This window comes from Topomyia yanbarensis, chromosome 2 (assembly GCF_030247195.1).
Source record: "Topomyia yanbarensis strain Yona2022 chromosome 2, ASM3024719v1, whole genome shotgun sequence".
NCBI lineage: Eukaryota > Metazoa > Arthropoda > Insecta > Diptera > Culicidae > Topomyia > Topomyia yanbarensis.
This window is the reverse complement of record NC_080671.1, coordinates 407,843,913-407,870,621: the sequence shown is the minus strand read 5'-3', so window position 1 is coordinate 407,870,621 and position 26,709 is coordinate 407,843,913. Positions and strand designations below refer to the sequence as shown.

At 39.4% G+C, this 26,709-nt stretch overlaps 1 protein-coding gene across 1 annotated transcript in view; it reads left to right on the top strand.

Annotated features, from left to right (window-relative positions):
- Positions 1–11,185: 11,185 nt before the first annotated feature.
- Positions 11,186–26,709, top strand: part of LOC131680876 (uncharacterized) — a 39,515-nt gene continuing 23,991 nt past the window's right edge. Inside the window, exon 1 of the mRNA XM_058961591.1 lies at positions 11,186–11,540. Within this exon, the coding sequence (XP_058817574.1) occupies positions 11,504–11,540 (37 nt within the window). The 5' untranslated portion in view covers positions 11,186–11,503. The remainder of the gene's footprint in view (positions 11,541–26,709) is intronic.

Sequence of the window (26,709 nt, the reverse complement as noted above, 5' to 3'; positions counted from 1 at the left end):
ACGCTGCCATCTGGCGACCGAGGTCACCCTGGTGCGCTCGCGGGCTCCCCTATTTCCACGTAGCTCAAAGCACTCCTCATCTTCCCGAATGACCAGCCCGACTGGCATCATGCTCGCTATCACGCAGGATGCATCGTGTGATACCGTGCGGTAGGCAGATATCACTCTGAGGCACATCACGCGGTAGGTGCTCTCCAGTTTCTGTAGGTAACGCTCTCTTGCACGTATAGTCGACATGGCTGCCGAAGGTCAGCTTGTCGTCTATAATGACTCCGAGAGACTTCGGACTTCGCTGTGAAGTGATCGCGACTTCTCCCACATGGATAACTGCATGTTGTGCCGACTTGCGGTTGTTGACGATAACTACCTCCGTCTTATGATGAGCGAGCTCCAGGCCTCTCGCGCTCATCCATTCCTCCACCGTGCTGATCGCGTGTTCTGCGGTTAGTTCTACCTCTGGAATTGACTCCCCGTAGACCTCCAAGGTTACGTCGTCGGCAAAGCCGACGATCTTGACCCCAGAAGGGAACTTCAGTCTCAGAACCCCGTCATACATGAGGTTCCATAGCACCGGGCCTAGGATCGAGCCCTGCGGAACTCCGGCGGTAATCGGAACCCTTTTCTGACCGGCATCGGTCTCGTATAGCAGTACGCGGTTTTGGAAGTAACTTTCCAGGATCCGGTACAGACCCACCGGTAGGCTAAGCCGGTGTAACGAGAGCGCGATGGCATCCCAGCTTGCGCTGTTGAATGCGTTCTTCACGTCAAGTGTCACTAACGCACAGTATCGAATACCTCGCCTTTTCCGTTGGATCGCTATCTCGGCAGTATTTATCACTGAGTTGAGAGCGTCCACTGTGAACTTACCCTTCCGAAAGCCAAACTGGTTGCTTGACAGACCGTCCGTACGTACCGCGTACGGGGTTAGCCTGTTGAGGATCCTCTCAAGCAGTTTGCCAGTCGTGTCGATCAGACAGATTGGTCTGTATGCCGATGGGTCGCCTGGCGGCTTCCCGGGCTTCGGCAACAGCACCAATTTCTGCCTTTTCCATCTACCGGGGAAACGGCACTCGTCAGGGCATCTCTGCATAGCTAGCCTGAACATGTTCGGGTTCGCTATGAACGCTGCCTTGAGAGCGTTGTTTGGAACTCCATCCAGCCCTGGAGCTTTGTTCATTGCTAGGGATTTGGCCACTGCGAGTAGCTCTTCATTCGACACTGGAGCCACCATTTCGGCCGTGCCCGCACTGTCTCGTAGTGCAGGTGGCCAGGGGCTTGTGGCTCGAGACGGGAAGAGTACTTCGATAATCGTTGCCAACCGGTCCGGAGACCGTTCTGGGGGTGAGGAGCCCTCTTTGGTCTTGGCCATCTCAATCCTGTAGGCGTCACCCCACGGATTCGCGTTGGCACTCTCACACAGGTTTTCGAAACACGCTCTCTTGCTGCTTTTAATGGCCTTATTGAGGGCCAATTTCGCAGCTCGAAACACTTCACGGCGGTTCTCTCTTGCATCCTCGGTGCGAGCTCTTTGCATCCTACGTCTAGCTCTGAGGCAGGCTGACCGTAGAGCTGCAATCTCGGCACTCTACCAGTATACCGGGCATCTGCTGTTTATTGGCAGTGTTTTTCTCGGCATAGTAGCGTCGCACGCGCGTGATAGAACAGCTACCAGCGCATCCCCGCTTAGACTGTCGGTGTTGGCCTCCAGTCCCAGGGCCGCGGTGAAAGCTTCGCTGTCGAAGTGATTGGACTTCCACCCGCGTACCTGATAGGGATCTCCCGCCCTCGGATGCTGCACACCATAGTTGATCCTAAAGCGGATTGCTAGATGATCGCTATGGGTGTAGCCTTCGTCTACCCTCCATTCCATGCCTGGAGCCAGACTCGGGCTGGCAAATGTTACGTCAATCCACGCCTCCACTCCGTTTCTACGGAATGTACTAGCGGAGCCATTATTAGCTAGCACAGTATCGAGTTTCGCAAGCGCCTCCATTAGCGCTTGACCCCTGCTATTTGTACAGGCTTACTCTAGCTAATCCCAAGTGCGAGTATTCATCGGGGATTCGTATTTTTATGAGAATTTGACATTATTAGTATATAGCATAGCAAGTAACTATAGGCGTGAGCTTCAATTTTGAATCCTTTAAAATATTCTGAAACAATCTATTAGTCCTTCATTTTTCGCTTATATGTTGTGTTTTCACAGTCTACTCTACATTTTCCAATAAATTCAAATAGAGAAATCATTCAAGCACTTGAAAAGTTTGTATTTCTGAATAAAATTGATCAATATGCTTTGGATTTTTCATGGGTATACAATTTTACCGGGCCCTAGAGGCCTGCCTTTTAGCGTTAGGATTTTAACTTGCCTTCACAAGGATTATTATTTCACAATGGTTTCATTGTTTAACTGTTTGTTATAATCTTTGAATGTTTCTTGCAAAGCGAAATGAACAAAAAACACGTAAGGGGAAACTTTGTACCGCTATGTAGACCGTGCTTATCAAACAGTATCATTCAATCAGCGAATGGAGCTGAAAGCTTATCGCTTATAGCTACATTTTATTGCATTGAAATATGTAGGTATGTGTCTAAATTAGATACTTGATAAACTTTATTGGAAATCGAAGAAAAATCGAATGGAACTGATATACCTTTACGGGCAGATAATATATTCCACTATCGCACTGTTTATCATTTGCACTATACCACTGCTAACAGCAACATAAATTTATTCACAAACCTATATAGTACGGAAAAAATACATAGCTAATACCGTCTTTGCACTACTTCCTTCCTTTGCATTTTGTAGACCACATCAAAGCATTATTCCTCCCACTTTCCAAGATAGAGGGGAAATATCATCTCATAACGTTGTTTTTTGCACACTAGCGCCGCCAATCGGAGAAGTTCTTAAACATGTTCTTGACCCAAGAGAAGACCTGCCCTCGACTTACAACTTTGTTGAACACCTCAAAGCATTTTCCCTCCCATCTTCGTAGATACAGAGAAAATTCCATCTCATAACGTTGTTTTTTGTACACAAGCGCCGCCAATCGGAGAAATTCTTAAACATGTTTTTGACCCAAGAGAAGACCTGCCCTCGACTTACAACTTTGTTGAACACCTCAAAGCATTTTCCCTCCCATCTTCGTAGATACAGAGAAAATTCCATCTCATAACGTTGTTTTTGCACACTAGCGCCGCCAATCGGAGAAATTCTTAAACATGTTCTTGACCCAAGAGAAGACCTGCCCTCGACTTACAACTTTGTTGAACACCTCAAAGCATTTTCCCTCCCATCTTCGTAGATACAGAGAAAATTTCATCTCATAACGTTGTTTTTTGTACACAAGCGCCACCAATTGAAAAAATTCTTAAACATGTTTTTGACCCAAGAGAAGACCTGTCCTCGACTTACAACTTTGTTGAACACCTCAAAGCATTTTCCCTCCCATCTTCGTAGATACAGAGAAAATGCCATCTCATAACGTTGTTTTTCGTACACTAGCGCCGCCAATCGGAGAAATTCTTAAACATGTTCTTGACCCAAGAGAAGACCTGCCCTCGACTTACAACTTTGTTGAACACCTCAAAGCATTTTCCGTCCCATCTTCGTAGATACAGAGAAAATTTCATCTCATAACGTTGTTTTTTGTACACAAGCGCCGCCAATCGGAGAAATTCTTAAACATGTTTTTGACCCAAGAGAAGACCTGCCCTCGACTTACAACTTTGTTGAACACCTCAAAGCATTTTCCCTCCCATCTTCGTAGATACAGAGAAAATTCCATCTCATAACGTTGTTTTTGCACACTAGCGCCGCCAATCGGAGAAATTCTTAAACATGTTCTTGACCCAAGAGAAGACCTGCCCTCAACTTACAACTTTGTTGAACACCTCAAAGCATTTTCCGTCCCATCTTCGTAGATACAGAGAAAATTTCATCTCATAACGTTGTTTTTTGTACACAAGCGCCGCCAATCGGAGAAATTCTTAAACATGTTTTTGACCCAAGAGAAGACCTGCCCTCGACTTACAACTTTGTTGAACACCTCAAAGCATTTTTCCTCCCATCTTCGTAGATACAGAGAAAATGCCATCTCATAACGTTGTTTTTCGCACACTAGCGCCGCCAATCGGAGAAATTCTTAAACATGTTCTTGACCCAAGAGAAGACCTGCCCTCGACTTACAACTTTGTTGAACACCTCAAAGAATTTTCCGTCCCATCTTCGTAGATACAGAGAAAATTTCATCTCATAACGTTGTTTTTTGTACACAAGCGCCGCCAATCGGAGAAATTCTTAAACATGTTTTTGACCCAAGAGAAGACCTGCCCTCGACTTACAACTTTGTTGAACACCTCAAAGCATTTTCCCTCCCATCTTCGTAGATACAGAGAAAATTCCATCTCATAACGTTGTTTTTTGCACACTAGCGCCGCCAATCGGAGAAATTCTTAAACATGTTCTTGACCCAAGAGAAAACCTGCCCTCGACTTACAACTTTGTTGAACACCTCAAAGCATTTTCCCTCCCATCTTCGTAGATACAGAGAAAATTCCATCTCATAACGTTGTTTTTTGCACACTAGCGCCGCCAATCGGAGAAATTCTTAAACATGTTCTTGGCCCAAGAGAAGACCTGCCCTCGACTTACAACTTTGTTGAACACCTCAAAGCATTTTCCCTCCCATCTTCGTAGATACAGAGAAAATTCCATCTCATAACGTTGTTTTTTGCACACTAGCGCCGCCAATCGGAGAAATTCTTAAACATGTTCTTGACCCAAGAGAAGGCATGCACTCGATTTATAACTTTGTTGAATACCTCTATCCATTATTTCTCCGACTTTCCAAGATAGAGAGAAAATACCATCTCAAAACGTCGATTTTCGCACGCTAGCACCGCCCGTCGGGGAAATTCTAAAACATATTCAAGGCCCAAGAGATGGTCTGCCCTCAACTCACAACTTTGTTGAACATTTCAAAGCATTACTCCTCTTACTTGCTGAGATACACAGAAAATATGATCTGATGACGCACACTTTTGCTCTCTAGCGCCGCCAATCGGAGTAATTCCGAAACAATCATATCATCTGAATGAAGATATTTACGGATCCTGAAATTTTGTAGAACATTCTAAAGTTCTATCGTATTCAGCTACTAAGCCACAGTGATTTTACTGTCTTTTATTCATTGATCGGTAGCGCCACCATTCGGGAAAATTCCGAAACTATGTCAATTATTATAACATAATTTATTTCCACACTTCTAGTAAAACCAAAAAAAATTTTTTTTTTTGCGATTCGAAAGTAATTTATTGTTTTATTTCAATTGCCATATCCCTTTTTTCAGCCCGATTACTGCTGAAAATTCCATGGGATGTAAATATAGGGACGGAATGGCAAACTCGCACCACAACTTTTTTCCTGAACCGTTTTTCGTGAAATTTTTTTCTCAGATCTGTTCATAACAAACTTGTGAACAATCAGACGAGGGGGTTTTCCCGAATTTTTTCTCGTTCTTGAGTAATTTGAGACAATGCATTGAAAGTTGGTGTTTTCGGCGAAACACCGTGTCCTGGGGAAAGCTTCACCTTAACGGCACCCTTTATTTTTAAATAAACTCCAACGGAACACACCATTTTTCACTTCGACTTTGCACGAATTTGAAAACTACGTGTAGTCAACTTGACAGATCTCCGATTTCACGGTTCTCATAAACGAGGTTTGCTATTCTGCGAATGTCAGTTTTCGGTGACGTCATTGAAACCGTTGAGATAAACAAACGGTTTTCTCGAAAGTTTGTAATTGAAAATATTCAAGCTCATGCGGCGGAAAAATAATGTAATGGATTATTCTCGTCAATTACACCATAATTATACACGGTGGATAATGAGTGCATCCATATGATTATTAGTGAAAATTATATAAAGGGTTATTTATTCTTTCCAGAAAAAGTTTTGGACATCGGCATAGCATCTTTGTGATCTACCAGGTGCCGATCGTACATTAGCAACAAATTGTTTGCTGACGATTTCGATGACACCCGCTCGTCGAATGTTTACACTCCAAGGAGCTAATCTATCATATGTAAGCCGTATCTGATGAAAATGCGTTTTTGTGCACGTTATATTACATTTTACTGGAGGTCTTTGAACTAGAATGTTGCGCTTTGGTAATTTTTAATAAGAAATTGGGAGTCTTGTTATTCAAAATGCTGTATCTCGGGGACGGCTCAAATTATATTGAGATTTTAAGTGTTTTTTGTGTAAAAAACACGATGGCATTAAAATTTTTGAAACTAAAATGTATGTATTTGGAGAAAAATCAATTTTAGTGTTTAATTGAAAAAATAATACATTTGGCAACACTGTTGCCAAAAACTAGTATTTTTTCTAGATTCCTTGAACAATTTCCTTTCAAAAACATACCTTTGACTGTTTTTTATTCAAATAACACCGGAGATATGGGCAATTGAAAAAAAGAGTTTTTAATGATTCATCAATAAATTATCAAAAACAGGGGGTGGTCCTATGAATCGAGGGGTGATCCAATAGACACAAAAACTGAGATTTTTGTATAGGGGCCCAAGGTTAGTAACTCCTCCAAAAATGGTTCAAACCTGTGAAGGTCGACTACACGTGTCTCGCACACTTCGCGTGGAATGACCTCTATACATTGTCAAACTGCACATGTCCCCCTGGAGAACTTTACCAAAAACAGCGTTTTCCTAAATTATCAGACTTTAGAAATAGATTTATAATGTTGAAAAAGTTGTATTCTCATTAGCGACGCCTAGTGGGCAAGTTCCGAATTAATTTGTTCGCCCTAGGGCAGAGCTCGACCTGTCTATGAATATTTCCAAAGACACCACCGTTCCAAATGATCATGATCTCGAGATACAGGATATGAAAAATAATGCTCACTAGCGCCAACTGGCGGGTCCAGTGGGAGTATTCCAAACTAATCTGTTACCGTTTTCTGAAGACACTACTACTCTATCTAATCACGATGTTGAGATATAGAATTATTTTAACATGTGTTGAATATTTGCATTACAACTAGCGCCGCCTAGTGGGGTAATTGCGAGTTACACAGAAAAAAATATTTTGTAATTTTAAGTTTATTTTCATGCACATATTTGGAGCATGAATATAAATGTAAAATTAAGTTCCACCACAAACACACACGACTTGTCGTGCTTTCTTCAACGAATTTTATTATAATTTTACACGTGGATTGAAAATTACAGTTTCTTTAAACGGAAAACCAATGCGCTTCTTATGTATTTTTACTCGAAAACTGCTGTAAAATGAATGACATGTAATATTACACGAATGAGAGTGTAAAATTGTATGCTGTTTGGTGCTCCAATTGAATTTAACGTAATTTTCAATCAAATTTTCGATTCAATCGTTCACACCAAAAAATAATGAAATTTAAAGGACATGTAAATCAATACGAATGTAATCATACAAAGATTGAATCAAAAATTTGATTAAAAATTACGTTAAAATCAATTGGAGCATCAAACAGCATACAATTCTACACTTTCATTCATGTAATATTACATGTCATTCATTTTACAGCAGTATTCGAGTAAAAATACAGAGAAGTGCTTTGGTTTTCCATTTAAAGAAACTGTAATTTTCAATCCACGTGTAAAATTATAATAAAATTCGTTGAAGAAAGCACGACAAGTCGTGCGTATTTGTGGTGGAACTTAATTTTACATTTATGTACATGCTCCAAATATGTGCATGAAAATAAACTTAAAATTACAAAATATTTTTTTCTGTGTTGTATGTTTACATTCGTATTGATTTACATGTCGTTTAAATTTCATTATTTTTTGGTGTGTATACTTTCTACCATCCAGAAGCTCCGGAGATTGAATCCATTTGATGATAGTCCAATTTACGACGAGAAGTTCGATTTATTTACTCTTTCTTCATAGCACCCCTGGCGGCATAGTTATCAAATAATTGGATACCCAATTACTCTAAGTTGTAGGCCCTAGTGAGTACAACAACTTTGCCAAAGAAAGTATGGCGCTACATGTTGACGCGGACGAAATAATCGGCCACAGCCCCAATTAGTCGAAATCCCATAAGCTATGGGTATCCTACAAGATAGCGCTTCCCAAGTCCAGATTTATATGTTACTATGTTTTAATTGCCGCAAGGTTCTACTGTATCGATTTTGTTGGCTATTTTCGGCAAATTTGAGACTAACAGAAACGAAAGCAATGAAATTGAAAGACGGATAGGTATTCTAGAGCGAATCAGTTATAAACTTAGAACGGAAAACTAGAACTAGGCAGGCTCATATGGGCATGATCGAAAGGAAATGTGAAGAATTTTTTGCCTTCTGCAGAGTAGGAGTTGGGCGTTTCACCCAAGTCTACCGCATGGTCTATGGTAGAACATAACTCATCATCATGTTTTACCGCCGACGCCGGCGGCAAAAAATTCATTTCCTTTCGATCATGCCCATATGAGCCTGCCTAGTTCTAGTTTTCCGTTCTAAGTTTATAACTGATTCGCTCTAGAATACCTATCCGTCTTTCAATTTCATTGCTTTCGTTTCTCTTAGTCTCAAATTTGCCGAAAGTAGCCAACAAAATCGATACAGTAAGTCCAGATTTGCGTACCTACGCGCTACGCTTCTATGAATGATGTCATCATCGACTATTTAAAGAACGGGTTTGGCCGGACAAGATCAGTTGCCTGTTGAACGGCAGTCGGAGCAGATCACTGCGCTGTGCCGCTGTGTGTTTTCACAGCCAGTTTCTGTATTCACAGATTTTTCTGTAATGTCACAGATTTTTTTTTCACAAATTTTGTATCACAGATTCTTTTTTACAGATGGCAGATTTCTGGCATCTTGATGAAAATTGCACAGATTTTTGGAAATATTGAGATTTTTCGGAAATTTATCATGGATTTTTTCCTGTTTCAGTTATCACAGGTGGTAAAAAGATATATTTGACCGAAACACAGATTTCAATGTGGCATCCCTGTTTGTTAGCGGTTGCATGCGTAACCTGCATGATAGCAATCTATCTCCTTTCTTCGGATCTTCTCAAATAAGTTTAATCGGATTCGATCACCTACTACAAAAGAAATTACCTGATAACCAAGAAGGTTTGGTTCAATATGTAACATTCGATGTTGATTGGTTGTGCTTAAACTATACGTAAGGATTATATTTGATTTATTATTACTCTAAATGTACTAAGAAAATAAATATTTTACACTAAGCAGTATAGTCCTACGTCGACAGTTCGTGTAACCCCATAGGGCTGTCCCTTGTAGTTTTTGACAAATATTAGAGTTTCAGATATAATGGGTCTTAAAATATCACAAAATTAACCATGAATCGCTGTTATACCCTAAGCAGTGTTGTTAAGCACCCCCGCTAAAAATACAATGCACAGATATAGATTCTTTTCTAAGCTGGACACAGATTTTGCAAAACGTCATCTGGCATACGTAATGTGAATGCTAACACAACTTTTCCCAGTAACATTGTTCTAATCTAAATGTGAAACCGCTTGAAAGTTACATATGGAGCATTCTAAGAATATTGTTGAATGTCTTGGTTTCCAACTGCCGATGGGGAATATTCTGTTTAAATGAGTTATGGTGACGAAACTTCATTAGAACTGCAAATTGGATTTCGCATGCCAAAAACAAATTATATTCATCGAACCACGCTGTCCCAAACCGGCCACATGGATAATGACGGGAAAACCCCAAATAGGGGAGCGAGGTGGTAGTTAGCAGGATTTTTATTCATATAAATAAACATAAATAAGTGACACGGGAATCCCATAAGCTTTGGAGTAAGTTAGCGGTATATATGGTGTAGGTTGCCGGTACGCCAGAAATCAAGCAATCAAATAGAAATAAAATGCTTCAAGAGTCTTAAAAATCACGTTAAATGTCTTTTCAATAAAATTGTATAGCAATCGATACTTGCCACTGTTTTTCCAGCTCAATATCACGACATATTGACTTGGACACGTACTCTATATTTAAAAGCAAATTTACGAAATTCTTTAGACGAAAATCTGAAGTGAACCTCCCTTGCGTTGACGAGATACACAAGAAAAAAATTCTTGCTTTGGAGTGAATTGCAGAAAAGAAAATAATTGATGTTAAAAATTTAAAAAAAATGCTTATTGCGCTCGAAAACACAATATCGCCCAAAACTTCTACAAAACAAAATGAAAAGTAACATAAACACATTGGAGAATGTATTTCACATTACTTGAAGTATACAATAAGAGACACTGCCATATGTTTAAGTCGATAGCGTGATCACCTGGCGGCCTTAGCGGAGTCTCAGTTGTACGCCCTCTTTGTTTTTACTTTGGCTTGAAATATCGCACTTATCCCGACTTATTTCATTATTAACTCTCACTTGTTCTATAAAGCAGATTAAGATTTCTGTTTTCTATTTTTTTTAATCCGTCCAACCACCCGCTACGGGCTTGTATATGTGTAATAGAAACGGAGAGAAGGGGACTCCGACAACTAACCCCCGGATTCTTGCAAGCCCGGGACTCCCCTATAATTTTATTACCACTAATAATATTAAATTTTCATATAAGATTCGTTCCATTTACATCTGCATACATGCCTAAAGGTTTAAACAAAATGCTCCGTCGTGGACGGAGCGTTAAAACCCGAGTTGGAAAATTAATTTAATCATGGATTGCTTTCTGTGTCGTAGGAGGTGATCTTGTTCCGACGCTGCGTCAGTGGCAGAGTATTCTGTTTAACCCTTATGAGCTGTATAAGAGGACGTATGACATGTACCTGCAACTGTCTTGGTAAAAAACACTTCTTTTAATATGTTTATTAGGTATAATAAGCTAAAAACTATTACACCGCTTTCCATGTTCTGGCTCCAATTACACCTAGATGAACTCAATTAACTAATCTGTTACAAAATGAGCAGAATACAAATCAATAGCAGAAAGCCCAACAGCGATCTATTCTAGCCAGAAGGAGCATTTTACGCTAGGCTCCTCCTCTAGTTTATGTTCCAAACCCCGCCACTTCAACTGGTATGCGCATAAAATCAGCAAACGGAAACCGGCTTTCTGAAGTATATCGTAGCCTAAAGATGTGCTGTGCCGAAGGCATCAAGTCTGGTGCGATAGTCTTTAATCGGACACCAGACGGTTCACACTGGTGGTTCGGCCCCGTAGATTCTCGTTCATTCGGTACCTAGCCCTACATAACCGACGGCGTCGGTGCGGCTTCAAGTCAACAAACCGTTTGCCGTATTCATTAGTACGCGTACGAGTCTACGCGTCACATCGGACGAAACTCACGATAGCGTGACCACACGGGAAAACCCCCTCCAGAGTTCTGGTTACGGTAGACAGGATAAGTGCTACGCAAAAAATACCGTCGTGCTACTGCTGTGCCCCGGGACGATCTGCTAGTCCTAACACAGGTGCACTAGAGGATACAGCTTCTTCAGATGGCCATCATCATGGATAAGTGCTGCGTGCTATTAGGTATTTAGATTCAACTGTTATTTACTTGTTGTGTACTTGAAGGCATTACGTGTTAAGAAAAAAATGGTGCAAAACTGTACCAGACGTGTTAATTTAATTGTTATTGGAAGAATTAGAAGCAATATTATATTGAACCGATCGAAACCTGTAAACATACTTTAAAGAGCTGATGAACCCCCCGACAGTTCTGCACTCTGCCCGACCATAGAACGCACTTATTGGGAAGGACCGGTTTTTGCTAAAATTCCCATATTCCTATGACTCACTCGGTGGATACTTTTAGAGAACTTTCTTATCAGCCATGTCATGATGTTCGTTCTGATATTCTCGCGTATTTAGCTAAACACACTCTGCTACGTGAAGGTGATGATGATATTATACCAGTTTGTGTAGATACGGGAATTCCGGCCGCTATCAGCGCGCGGAAACTGGTCAAACTTGTGTTTGAACTTGCAGTAAACTGGTTTTGGCTGTTGACGAACGCGGCACAATGCTAGCCGGGCAATAATCGAAAGAACTCGTGAAGTGGAGATGCTTTTTATGCAAAGTATTGAAAGTGATTTATTTACTGACCGAGCGTAGTGATTCGATCAGCAGTGGTGAATACGTCACTCTTTGTGAAGATATCAACTCGGTCGCTTGTTTTGCTCTAATGTTCTTAGAATCAACATTTCGTGAGGTCATGCCCTGAAACTGGGCGGGTTAGTAACAGTACGGGGCAGGCTCAGAGCTCAAATATTACTTGAGGTATACAAATGGAAATTATGTGAAAACCGGCAGCGTCCTTTCAGAATTATTCTGTTCCATGAGTGGTGTATTCATAAATTGATGATGCATGATTTAACATAAGGGTAACATTTTGAAACTAGGTAAACTACTTTCTCCGTCGATTTTACTGCACGTAGGTCAATTTGGATATCAAACGGAAGAGTAACCAAAGTGCAATCATTAATCTGTAATTTACCGTTGGAATTGTCTTTCGCAGTATCATAGAATCGTTGTTTAGCGATAATAGCAAAGTTTGACCGATTTCTTGCTAGTTTTTGTAAATCTCTTTCATGAAATTGCCTTGTAATGGCAAATTCGGTGCAACGATTAAATGGTTCCAGCTTCAGTCCCAAATACTAGATCTGCTTGGTGTCCTCAACAAGGCAAAATACGAAGTTTAGCTCTGCGGTTATTAGCGATTGTGTACATGTTCTCCAAAACGAAATATGTTTTAAAGTTACATAGTTTCCACAATACTTCCTAAAGCAATTAATACCGAAACAATTTTTTTTGCCAATATATTATAACATATTTAATAAATTATTTTTTTGGGTTTTGAGGTAAATACCTTACTCAAACCTTTTTCTGGTGGTATCCAACGAAGAAAACAGATCGAAATGAGGATAAGTTATTATGTGAAAAAATTACCCCAGCGGCAGGCGTCGAGCCTGCAACTCTTGGGACTCCGACCTAATGCACAGGACCTTAAGCCAAATCCACACCTTTCCGATCCGATTCAGTGCCGGTTCAGTACCGGGCACGGAAGCCAATACTCTTTCACGTGCTTTAAATATAAGCATTCACATGCGAATATTCGTCACTGAAATGGATCGGATAGGTGTAAATAGTAATTTATACTATTCTAGGGCTATGATGACGATCAACGAAGAACACAAGGTTATCGCATCGGCGATAAAGATCCTATCGCTGCCTCTGCCTCGCCGTCGGTGGGTGACAGAGCTAATAGATGCTGTCGATTTCTGTCAACTGCCCAGTTAACAGAGATATGACGGGAGTGAACCCGCCGTTCGAATTAAACAATAGATTTTTTCGGCTTTTGACGTACCTCATTTAAGACTTTTTTTTTATTGATATTAGCAATTGTGGGAAAAAATCACCCCAAAGGCAGGATTCAAACCTGATACCAAGCAGTGGTACGATCACGATCGCTAATGCGATAACCATGTGTTCGTCTTGTGCCGTCATCATAGCCCAGTGATGGCATAAAGGTTTGTGCATTCGGCCCGAATCCCATGGGTTGCAGGTGCGATTTCTGTCTCTGGGGTAATTTTTTCACATAATTGATTTCGTTAACTCACCATTTCAATCTTTTGTCCCCGTTGGATGCCACCTGAAAAGTTATACAACATTGTTTATTTTATAAAATAAATGTTTAAAAAATTCAAATCGATAAAAAATTCTATTTTAAATTTGATATCGTTGGGATGCGAATGTAACTCATGCAACCGTCCCAGGGGTAAACTTCAAATCTATAAAAACTTTATTCTTATTCTTATCCAGTTTTGGAACACTTACAATATATTTGTAAAATTTATTATCGCAGTCATCAATTGGGTTGTTGTGACTAAAACAGAAAGATTGTTTTTCGTGGATATAGAAGTTTCACCTGTATCTTACTAAACTAACTATACTAATAAGCTAACAAACTAATAGTTTTTCAGTTACTTCAGTGGTTCAGTTAAAAGAAAACTAAAGATCATCAAGAGCCATCAGTCTGATTTGATCTTTTGTTTGATCCGGTTACAAATCTTGATAGCTTCTGTTTTTGCCTGTTTGTTAAGAATAATTCAGCCTAAAGAAATATTCAATACATCCAAACTGTTTGGATTCTCCCAGAAAGGGCGTATACCAAATATTGAAAAGAAACCAAAAACCTGTTTTAATCCACCTAGCGGTGCAATTGTGCCTTTCTCATTTCTCTAAACTATGGCACGGAGGCTTTTTATGTTCAACATAATTGTGGAAATGTCCATTACATTCTTAGTACACTTTGCACTTATACACAATGGCATGCCAGCCACGAACTTGATGAGCTACGTGTCGACGGTGAAACACTTGAAACAAAAAAATATCATACTCCATTAGCCTAATCAGCATTAGATCAATGGTATCTGCTTGCTAACTCATTTTGTCATGCGGGGATGGGTATGTGAGGAGGGCGAAAGTCCCATGAACGAACGACTCCCCAGCTTAAATTGGTATGCTTTGTGATATAGTGGTGGTTTAAAGATGATGGGGTTGAAAGGGAGGGGTATGAGGGCTGGATTGGGTGGTGGTCTGAGGGGTGATTTAAGGAGATTTTTAAAGGAGGGGAGTGAACAGTAGAGGGGGGTGTAACCCCTCTCCATAAACCATCAACTACGCCCCTGTTAAAATCCAGAAACCTTATGCGAGTCGAAAAAAAAATTAGGATTAGGTTGACGTTTTTCAGAGTGATTGCATAACCTTTCTATATGAGAAAGACAAAAATGTGCCAAAATCCAAAAAAGGGAATCGTCGTCAAATTTTTTTTTCGAGTTTGCATCAAATCTCGACGTTTCATGCACCATGAACACATTTAGCATCAAAAATAAAAATTCTATTTTTAATTTTTCCTATAGTTTATAGGAGAAATTTCTGTGTGGCCGCACTCTGAAACCCGTAATTCCGGTACCAGAATTCCGATCGATCCAAAATTCAATAGCAGCCGATGGGAAGGTTGCACCTTTCATTTGAGACTAAGTTAGGGCAAATCGGTCCAGCCATCTCTGAGAAAAATGAGTGACATTATTTGACACATACGCACATACATACACACACATACACACACATACATACACACACATACAGACTTTTTCCGATCTCGACGAACTGAGTCGAATGGGATATGACACTCGGCCCTCCGGGCCGGGATTAGGTTGACGTTTTTCAGAGTGATTGCATAACCTTTCTAAAAAGGTAAATTCTCCACCCGAAAATCCAATTGATTGTAATAACCCATTCGATAGTTTATCTAAATGCGAAGCTAAAGAAATTTGTAAATTTCCTCGCATTGAGCGTAATGCCAATGACAGGCATGTCCAAACACGCCACGGCACCGCGTGCTGCATTTTAACACCGCAACCGAGTGTATTGAAATGAGCACCCCAAGCCAGTGCTCGATGAGAAGCACCGATACACGATAAATGAAGCACCTGTGTCGGTTGCGGTGTTATACTTTCGACCCGGTGCTTCGATGCTTCGGAAAACACTCGTGCCGGGTGCTTTAAAATTTCTGAAGCACCGGAGCCGAGCGCTTTCAACTTCGGATAACACCTCGGAAACTCTTTGACTTTGCACCCGTATCAAAGCGAGAATGTTTAAGCCCGCTAGCATATGCACAAAAAGAAAGAAAAAAAGATTTTTCGGTGCGACGGAATAAAAGAGAACAGCAAATATAATAATCACGGCGGTTTGATTTTTAGTTAGATATGTAATAATAAAATATCCAAAGTCGATGCAAGTATAGATCGCGGATAGTGGATTTTTTTAATTTTGCGTCTTGGAAATACTAGTCAACGAAAATTCTATTTCTTTATCTTCTTGCAAATGTATATCTAATTGAAAGCAAAAGATATGAACTTTGCCATCGATAAGCATCTTTTTATTTTTTTTATGATTCCAATCTATACGGATAACGCACATATGGTGCTTAACTTCAATTTGAATCTATTCCTATTGCCGCCATTTAGTTGGTCTTTCTATACAACTCAATCTTATTATGGCGTTAGAATTGGGCACACGTTTCGAATTTTCGATCAATCAATCACGAGTATTTCACAGTATTTGGATATTATTTATTATACGAAACTTTGGTACCAATTTTTAGATAATCTATCTATTGCTGGTCGTAATAATAAAGTATTGAGTCATTTCATGTCGCAAACTCTATTACAATATTTAGCTAAAATAGTGATGAACTGCCTCATAGTGCTTTTTAGGCTGACAAAATGGAGACACTGAAAAAATCAGTTTATCCGGTGATGCTATTACCTGTAAGTCGATTATTCTTGGAAAGTGAATGGGTTACCAGGTTGTTTTGAAAAAAAGAATTAATTTCAATTAGAATGTCAAATTACAGTACTAATTTTATCATTGCGGTCAATAAAACGTATTTTCAGAGGAGCTAATCTCATATAAAATTGTGGCCCTTCGCTAAAACAAGGTCATGTATAAGGTGATCATGTTTCTCAAATATTTTATATTCATTCCAAGCACTCCGGCCTGGTAAGTTAAAAAGGAGGGAGGCTTTGCTTTACTCTAATGGAACTGGAATTGTTAATATCATTTGTAGCAAGTTACCTACTGCAGAGAACTTCAGTTTTCAAAATTACTTGAAACACGTTATCTTATGTAAAGGCGTTAGGGCACAATCGAGATGCGCCCATACGATTTATTTCCGCATTATACGTCATTACCAGTGCCATTACAAAACTTCTAACATAGCACAATGCATAGAAATGAATTTTGGCCGGACTTCATTACTTTTATGGCACATAAATATCGCTAGCTAGTGTCCTAGTCCTTATCAGTTCTTCGATAGTTATACTATATAAGCTATATTCATTATTCCGCATGTAAACTCAATAAAACAAAGACAAATTTAGTTGACAAGATGGTAAGTGATCACCCAAACCACATTCTAGTGATTCAGTTTGAAATCTGAATACTAGATTTTTGTCTTGCTATATTCTTCATTTGTAATAATTGATCCGATACCTTGTCCTTTTTATATCTATTCTGCTTTAAGGTATAAAAAAGCCAGCTTCAAATACGTTTTTTACTATTTGATCGGCAAAATTTAATTTCTGCATGCATTTTAGCTACATAAAATTTCATTTGACTGTCTAAGGAGATTTCAATTCTTGCACAGTATAGTGGGTAAGTAGACTTACCAGTCATAGAGAGTATAACTGTACTGGAAACAGTGATCGATGTAAGGATATGCGATGATTTTTGCTGATACGGTCGGGCATATATCATCGACATAACTTTTTATAGTCCGTCGGAGATGGCAAACATGAGTTGAAGAGTTTGTGAAAACTAAAAGCTAACAACATTCTTAAGAAATGATACTTGAATTTGGCTTGGTTCGTCAATAGACCATCGGTATAAATTGTGTTGAGTTTGTGTAAGTCATAGAAATTTAAACGCGTATGTAAATATGTTCCCACGCGAGTTGACTTTATTCGCTTGCATATTATCATATGATAAGTTGTTTCTTTTTACTTTTACTGTAAATTTTGACAAATGAACAGTATATTTGATTGAATTTATTAGAATGACAAAATAGGATCAGATGTAATCGGGAGTTGGTCTGATTTGCATTGAATTCTAAAAATTGCAATACAATCTAGTTGGATCCACTCGCATTTTCTCGAAAGGTAGACTGAAAATATTGGTCTTAAAGTTTTTGTTTAATTTATACACGGCACTCATGAAGTCATTTGATGTTAGCTGAAGCCGCCACTTTAGAAATTTTACTAAAATACTACAATTTCATGTTCAATTTTGCCTATGCGGAAACAAAAGAGAATTTCCATAGATTTTAAATAATGATCTTGCTACCTAGAGTTAAAAACTAAAATGTTTTCTCAATCAGTGACATATTCACTTTCCAGACTGATGGCTGGAAACATAATTTCTTTTTGAAGTTATGACTAAAGCTGAATAGTTTACAGGATACTTAACGACCTTGACTTATACTACTTTTTCAGAAATCATATTTTTATTAATTTTATAATGACGGCACATTATTTTGAGCATTTCGAGACAAATGAAAAATACAACCGTCAAACTAGGAACTTGCAACATTTCCGACTTCCTCTATTAATGTAAATTTGGCAACGGTAATAATATTTTAACAATTTGGAGTCAAAAGTCTTAAAATTATACAAAACATATGAAAGGTGTTGACCGAATAAAAATATTTAAAATCAACATTTTTTCTACAACGCATTCCTATTTGCTTTTCAATTTAATTTAGGCGCATATGTATTTCCATACCTGAATAAAATTTTCAAACTGAGCTATTTAGTACTAAGTAGCGGAAAACTTTGACACTTTAGTCTTTCAATGATACTTTTAGTAATACAAATGTGGAGGTTACAATCCAATCGCTATTAATCGTTAAATAGTTAGTCTCAATATTAATTTTTTTAGTTTTTAGAAGAGAATTTTCTCTTATTTTTAAAGAATACAAATGACCGGACGATATTTAAATTTCCAAGTGCAGAAAAATCTTTTTAATTTTGATACTGAATAAAGGTCAGTTATGGTTTTCAAACGTAATACTCGGCCTAAAGTTGTTTGATGTAAGAGTTGGCTAAGATGTACAATTCGACTCCAGTACCAACGCCAATTTAAATCTATTCATTCATCCATTTATAATTCCTACTTGCATACCTACTTAATCCTTCCTTGCTGTAAAGTGCATTACAGATTCTTCAAAGTACCAAGCTCGTTCATGCATATGAACGCACCAAATTGCTTTGAGCCACTTACCAAGCGACAGCAATAGCGCGGCGATAATCGCTACCGAAATATAAGCTGCCGTGTTTTACGAATTTAAAAACACTCGGTACGGTGCCTGCCGATGTCAGAAACACCTCGGTTGCGGTGCCTGCCGATGTGAGATGCACCTCGGTTACGGTGCCTACCGAAGTCAGAAACACTCGGGTCGGTGCTTTGCCGAAGCAACGAGCACAGTGGTTAAATATCATGCGCTGGCACCGACACCGGTGCCTTGGTATCGCCGACCGGTGTCTGCTGTTGAGCACCGGTACGGCGTGCCAACTTCAATGCTCTTGGTGGCGTGTTTATTGGTAGAAGTGCCTACCATGCAGCACCGTTCGGTGCTTTTGCCATGCCTGGGGCAATGAGAAAAAACAGCAATCTCCTCCGCCGATAACAGCTGATGATTCCCGACTCCAGAGCCTTTCGAACTGAGCTTTCGATGTTCCTTCCGGACGTGGAAGCTTCCTTTCAGATTGGCCGAAGAGAAGAATGTCGAGTTATAGCGGATGGATTGATTGGCCACAAAAGACTTCTCGTGTATCTCACGGAGAAGTTATATAAATTTTATTTCTATGATTTCAAGATAGATAGACTTTTCAAGGTTGTCCTGAATGGGTCACCACAAGGTCAAAGTTTGAACGAAATATCCAACGAATTATAACATTTATTTGGCTTTTCTCCTTCATAAATTATTCTTATACAGAGAAAGGCTAGCGGCACGAACGCTCTGCAATTGTCCAGAAGCTTTATTTAATTCATTTTAACCATAATGAGGTTAATAATTTAAGTAGTAGTCATTTGGAAATGTATGATCTGTGGTGATGATTCGCATATAAATGACGCTTGTCCAGTGAAAGAAATCACAGAAACTTTCAAATGCGCTAATTGTCGCGTAAACTATAATTCGAATTTCTAGGCATATCCTATTCGAGAAAAAATTTAAATTCCCATACAGAGCAACAAAATCAACAAACCTGCTTCTTCAGGTATACTTCAAGAAAACATGTATTAAAACATGTGTTCAAAATAGAAATACAACTTCTCTACCTATACAATCTTCTATCTCCGTCACACAATCGAACAATGGTGTGTCATCTTATGCTTCAGTGATAGGCAACACGTTTAAAAGAGGTATGACTACCACGCTTCCAATTTCGTTTTCACAATTCGCTTCCTTTGCTCCAACCGATCTAGGTAGAATTAAGGGAAAAAATGAATTTTTGTGCAGTAATCAATGTTTCACTTGATGACAATGCTGAATTCTATCTCCACGTTTGAAGTTTTTCAAACTGGGTGGGATTTTTCTAACAAAATTGTAATTAATTGCAAGTTTGATAAGATCTTCAAAAATTAATTTTATTTTAATTAATGCTCGTTCATTAAAAACGTGTAAAGGCGAATTTTTCAACTTCTTGAGGGTACATAATATGCATATTACCGTGGTGACCGAAACTTTTTAAAAACCAAATATTAAATTAAATAATTTTCTTATTCATCGATTTGATCGAATTGTTGGATTTGGGGGAGGAATCGCAGTAGCAGTTAATCGAAGAATCAAACATCGCGTCTTACCGTCTTTTGACACCAAGATGATCGAGAGTTTGGGAATCGAAGTTGACACCACTCTTGGTATCATTTTTATTACTACAGCATATATTCTTTTTCAATGCAGTGGCGAGCAAACTATTATTGAAGACAATCCCCAACGAACCAGATCGCTTGAAGAATGTTCGAAGACGTCAATATCAACGTTCTCATGATCCTGCTATGAAATTTATCTATCTATCAAGAAAAAATTAAGCATAGATCCTCACTCCGGAAGTCGCGTAAATGGCTCACTGAACGAGCAGCCGCAACTGCTCTAAAATGATTTCGTTAGATTTTCAGAGCAGCGTGCACTCAGTGCACTAGCGCAACCACCGAAAGATTAAGAAATGATAATTTTGCGAAAAAAGGTTGATCAAATAAAGGAAACTTTCTAACTTCAGAAATCACTTCCAGCTTTGGAACCACATACTTCTCCCAAATGGGGAAAAAGTTTGAAAACTAACTCAGCAGTTAATTATGGAGAGCGTCCATAGTTTTAATCCAAACGTCCTATTGAAAACGTAGTTCTACAAAAATATGTAAATGTTTCAAATCACGAATTGTCTCTAGACTCTGTTGAAACAACCTATTATGAGACCAAATCCATCATAAAATAATTTAAAAAATAAGAAAGCTCCAGGTTATGATTGAATTTTTAGCATTCTTCTTAAAAACCTTCCTGAGATCACCTTGAGATACTTAGTCCAAAATATTGAACAAATGCTTTGAATAAGCATACTTTCCTGAAAGATGAAAAATGTCAAGGTTTTTTTTATTCTGAAGCCAGTTAAAAATCCAGCAGAAGTATCTAGTTATCGACAAATTAGTTAACTTTCTTCTAGTAGTAAATTATTTTAAAAAATCATCCCAACAAGAATGATGGCATATATCAATGAGAATTCTATTTTTCATCGTGTGCAGTTTGTATTTCGTGTCGGACACTCAAGTACTCATTTTTTTAGAGTAACTGACATAATAAAGGAAAGGATCTCAGAGAGCTGTTCCACTCGAGTTGCTCTTCTAGATATTGAATAGGCTTTCGACAGTGTTTGGCACAAAGGATTAACTGCCAAAATGTGGGACTTTAATTTTCCAATTTACATAATACAGATATTCCTTGTTTGACGTGAGTCTTTGTTTTTTTCCTTTCTTAAGGGTTTTTATGAACGTGTCCACTGGAAAACAGACAGAGAAAGAATGACTGGAACACGGTGAGAATGAAGAAACGGTGAAAATTCACCTTTTTATTGGAATCACCGAGAAAAGATATGTCCTCAAGCAGGAATCGAACCTGTGATCTCCCAGTCTCTAGTTGGGTGCGTTAACCACTCCGCCATCGAGGAACTGTGATGATGTCATCACATATTCCCAATAGTATCGTGATCTCCGCTGCAGCCCTATTCCTCCCAATTGACGCATCGATCCCCAATGTTTCCTATAAGAAGATCGCCACCTCTCCCTCTCATCGATCGGGCAAAATCTCTCTCGTTATCTATTTTTAGGTCCAGTGGACTGCGCTCATGGCTTGAGATATTTATTATCACTGTTTACCCCCCACCTAACCCAGTCGCCGCCAGACTTTGGCAGTGGGTAGAAGTTATGAATAGGGCATGTTGATGTCTGACAAATCCAGTCGTTGATGGAATTTATACATTCCTTGTTTTGACGTGAGTCAAAATCCCGAGCCCGATCGATAAGAGGGAGAGGTGACGATCTGCTTATAGGAGACATTGGGGGTCGATAGGTCAATTCGGACGAATTGGAGGCTGCAGCGGTGATCACGATACTATTGGGCATAGGGGGGCCCGGGGCTAGTTGGCGGAATCCCCTTTTTTCTGTTTCTATTTGACATATAAGGCTGCCTCTTCTTGTGTACCTCAAGTTATGTGAAACCCGTTATCCAATATGTTTTTGTTGCAAAACGATTCGTTTGGTGGAAGTTGTGGGTGATATTGTGTTTTCGAGCATACCAAGTAAATTTTCTAAATTTCAAATACTTTGTGTTATTTAGGGTGATTTTCAATCTATTTCCCGAATAATTGTATTTTTCGATAGCGCGTGAAAAGAGCTTTCAGTATCCGTATAGATATTACATCTATCCACAAACAAAAGTTGTATTTTAAATAGTTTTTAATAAAATATGCGGTTGGGGTAAGTTGGCGGTGCTGCACACGGGGCAAGTTGGTGGTACTATTCACAGTGCAAAAAAAGTCATCAAAAAATTTTATTTCTGGAATTCACTCCAAAGTAAGAAAAAAATTTTCTTGTGTATCTCGCTAATGTAAGAGACATTCATTCCTGCCAATTGCATGAAGAATTTCAAAAATTTGCTTTTGAATAGGGAGTACGCGTCAAAGTCAAAATGCCGGGGTATTGAAACTGAAATATAATAGCGAATGTCGGTTAATATACAGTTTTGTCGAAAAGACATTCAGCACGTTCCAAAAGGACCCTTGAAGTAATTGCATCTCCATTTGATTGCTTAGTTTTTGGCGTATCCTTACATACCGCCAACATACCCCGGGGCTGGGGTATGTTGGCGGGTTTTCCGCGTCACATATTTTTGTCTCTAAAATGTAGACAATTCATAAAACACTTTAAAAAAATTAGGGATGTTGCCAACAGTCTTCTCTTTCATGCCGCATGTTCTATTTTGCAAGAACTATCTACATCAAAGCAGGGGCGGCAAAAACTTTACGCCCAAGTGGGTAGAAAGCATAGGGTGAGGGTCCATTAGTAACGAGTTTTCCCTTTTCGTAATGCACACGCTTACATTAGATTCACATTAAATCACGTTCGTTTATGCAAATGGAATTGTGGTACATCGATGTTTTCAAACGTGTGTAGTGCGAGATACATGCGTTGCGCATCTAAATTTTTTGAAATGGTTCAAAATTTCGAGTGGGTAATTACCCACTCGGTTATTTTCGGTATGGGTAATACTACCCATACTACCCACGCTTTCCGCCGGCCCTGCATCAAAGCGGTAATAATTGAAAACTGAAAACAACGCCAACTAGGCCCGGTCTCCCCTATGTGATAACATCATCACAGTTTCTCGATGGCGGAGAGGTTAATGCACCCAACTAGAGACTGGGAGATCGATTCCTGCTTGAGGACATATCTTTTTTTAGTGTTTCCAATAAACAGGTGAATTTTCACCGTTTCTTCATTCTCACCGTTTCGGTGCCACGTTGCAGTCACGCTGTTATGTGTTGCTTTAGCTAAGCCAGTAAGGGGGTGTCTTTGGTGAGTCAATGATTGTCAGATCAAGTCTTGCTATTATTTTTAGAGATTTTTTTTGGATGGCGGTATGGTCACCAACACATACGTAAGTTATATTTCGATGTGTTGTCAATGTAAAATTTATCCTTTTTGTGCATTAGTTCGCATAATTTTATATTAATTTTTTATCTGTCAGGTCATGTTCAATAATTTGGGTTCGATTTACGATGCAAAGCTTACTGTAGAGGATCACATTGAAGGAGTCCCAGCAAAATGCAACAAATATATAAAATGTTTCTACCCTCTTGTAAACAGGAATTATAGGCTCTGCGAAAGCATATTACATATTAATAATAATGAACCGAGTTACGTAAGTTGAAAATTTACAACTTGTGGTTAAACACCTAATATATTGAATTAGAAATATATTTGAACAATACATTCAAACACAAAATCTAATATGTTCTATATCCAAAACATATAAAATATCTAGCTGAATCGACTAACATGTTAAACAGAACTCTCATTCAATCCTGTTTATAATTAATACGAGAAGAACGAAAAAAAACTAATTCTACGTAGACTTTTGCAAACCTGCCTCTCTCCCTCTCGTAGACAAATGATGACTTTTGTTAGCCCCCCCCCCCCTCAACAAATTTATGTGGTTTATGAACGTCCCTTTTTAAAACAAGAGGAAATTCAGTCATTTTGAATATTGTAGACATTTGACCACCGTCTGGGTTGGTATCTTAAAGGTTTTTTGGTCTAATTGGCCTTCCCCCCGGGGGTATTCCCGCAACATGGTTTCACCGAAAAGAAGGACAATTTTCGACCCATTCTGAAACCCGTCTTGTGACATGTCAAACATCATGATTTTGCCAAAACAAGTGTACTGGAAGGCAACGAACGCAATAGAGAGGATCATGCCAAACGTCGGAGGCCCGAGAAATAGTACCAGAGGTCTGCCAGCCAGTGTTTCGTCATCAATACTATTCTATATATAGTTCATGTTTGGGATGCGGAACTGAAAACTAAGCGGAACCGCACAAAGCTGAGCAGGACGCTCCGGCTAATGGCCATACGAGTCGCGACACGTGCATCACCTTGACGGAGGATATCGAGTGCTACAATCGAAGAAACATCGGAAACGTGAGGAAAATGATGAGAATCGATTCGTAGACGAGGTGGCAGCAAGAATGTAAATGGGGACAATACGAAGAAAGGAAAGTGGACATACCGGCTCATTCCAAACCTGTCAACGTGGGTCAATAGAAAGCACGGAGAGGTGAACTTCCATCTGACACAGGTGGGCGTTTATCGACGTAAGCTAGATCCACCACCGGGGAGTAGACGAAGATGAGACACTACTAGTTGCGGATAGTCGGGGTACTAGTGAAACGGACGCATTGCTACATCGAAATCGCCGGACAGACCTCGGGACCTGGCTGGCTGGCTCGAGTTTCGAGAGAACTTCTCTCATCGGGGAATTCACCGTTTGAGTAGGCTAGGTCCATCGTCGGGAACTAGACCGAGCAGTCGGAAACTGAATGACTCAACGAGGAAGTGGTACTAAATGGCACGAGCAGGGTGCCTACGGGCTAAAAGTAGTTGCGGTACTGAAAGGTACTGGACAGGAACCCAAAAAGCTCAAGAGTTGTGCTGAATGGCACAAGGGAGGCAAAGGGCTCAGTAAATTGGACAATCTGTAGTTTGCTCACCAAATAGTCGTTATAGGAGAAAAACGGCAATTCTCGACGCACAGTTTGTTTTCATACTGTGAGAGTAGTTGTTTTAGCGGGTGTGCGATGGCTACCCAACTCTGCTCTCTTTTTAAGATCTTTTTGGAGTTTTTTCTGTGCTATAAAAAATATTCACGGACATTGTCCGAAATCTTCGAGCTGAGCCGATTGCTATATAAGACTTGACCCTCCGGGCATCGGAAAAAGTCCTGAGGCTTTGAGCGAATTCTATACATTTCTTTTATAAGAAATGTAAAAAGTGGCGAAACTAGTTTTCACGACAACGACTAATTTTAGGTAGGGTGATGTGCCTATTATGGCAGTAGAGCCTATTGTGACCCTATTTCGTACCCCTTGGTTTCGAACCAAGCATATGAGATAATGACACTATCGATTTGGCAAAAACAGGTGAGAAAAAATAAGTTCAAGCTATATTCTTTATATGTTGTACACTAGACTGCCCAGAAAAATAATGAATTTTTGAAAACTCAATCGGCCCACCCCTGATTCGATTCCTATTTCCACCAGGAGTTCTTGCACCAAATTTGAAGCAAATCGGACAAGTCTAGCTACCGGACCAACGTGCCTGAAGTTTGTATGAGATTTTTCTACAATTTACATGGAGAAAACCCACTAACTCGCATTTTTGTCACTGTGTGGCGCTGTATGCATCGTATTATCACTGAAAGTGAAAATAAGAAAGATAATTTAATTGTCTACAACTTTGTCGAAGACTGCTAGTCAATCCGGCTTTGTTAAAAGAAGTTATTAAATTTTTAACGAAGTGATGTCTGAGTCAGTTTTCCATAGGGCCTAGCAGTGCAAGGTTGTGTATCAGTACTCGATTCCCACGAACTATACATTTTTGTAAAATAACAGTTAGGTTTAGCTCAATAGTATGTTCAGAAGAATTATACCACATAATACGAGTAATGTTTTGGTTGGAAAATTTTAGTTCCAACTGTGATCGCATAGAGGGCGCCAACACTAACTTTTCATAGCAGAGAGATAGAATATAGAGATGTTCGGGAGAATTATTGCAAAACGCCTGTTCTACAACTTTGTGGAAGACACCTAATTTCTATCTCTCTCCATTGAAAAGTTAGTGTTGGCACCCTCTATGCGGTACAATATGAAACTAAAATTTTCTAACCAAAACATGACTCCTATTATTTACTACAATTCTTCTGAACATACTATTGAGCTAAATCTAACGGTTGTTTCACAAAAATGATTAGTTCGTGGAAATCGAGTACTGATGCACAATCATGCACTGATAGGCCCTATGGAAAACT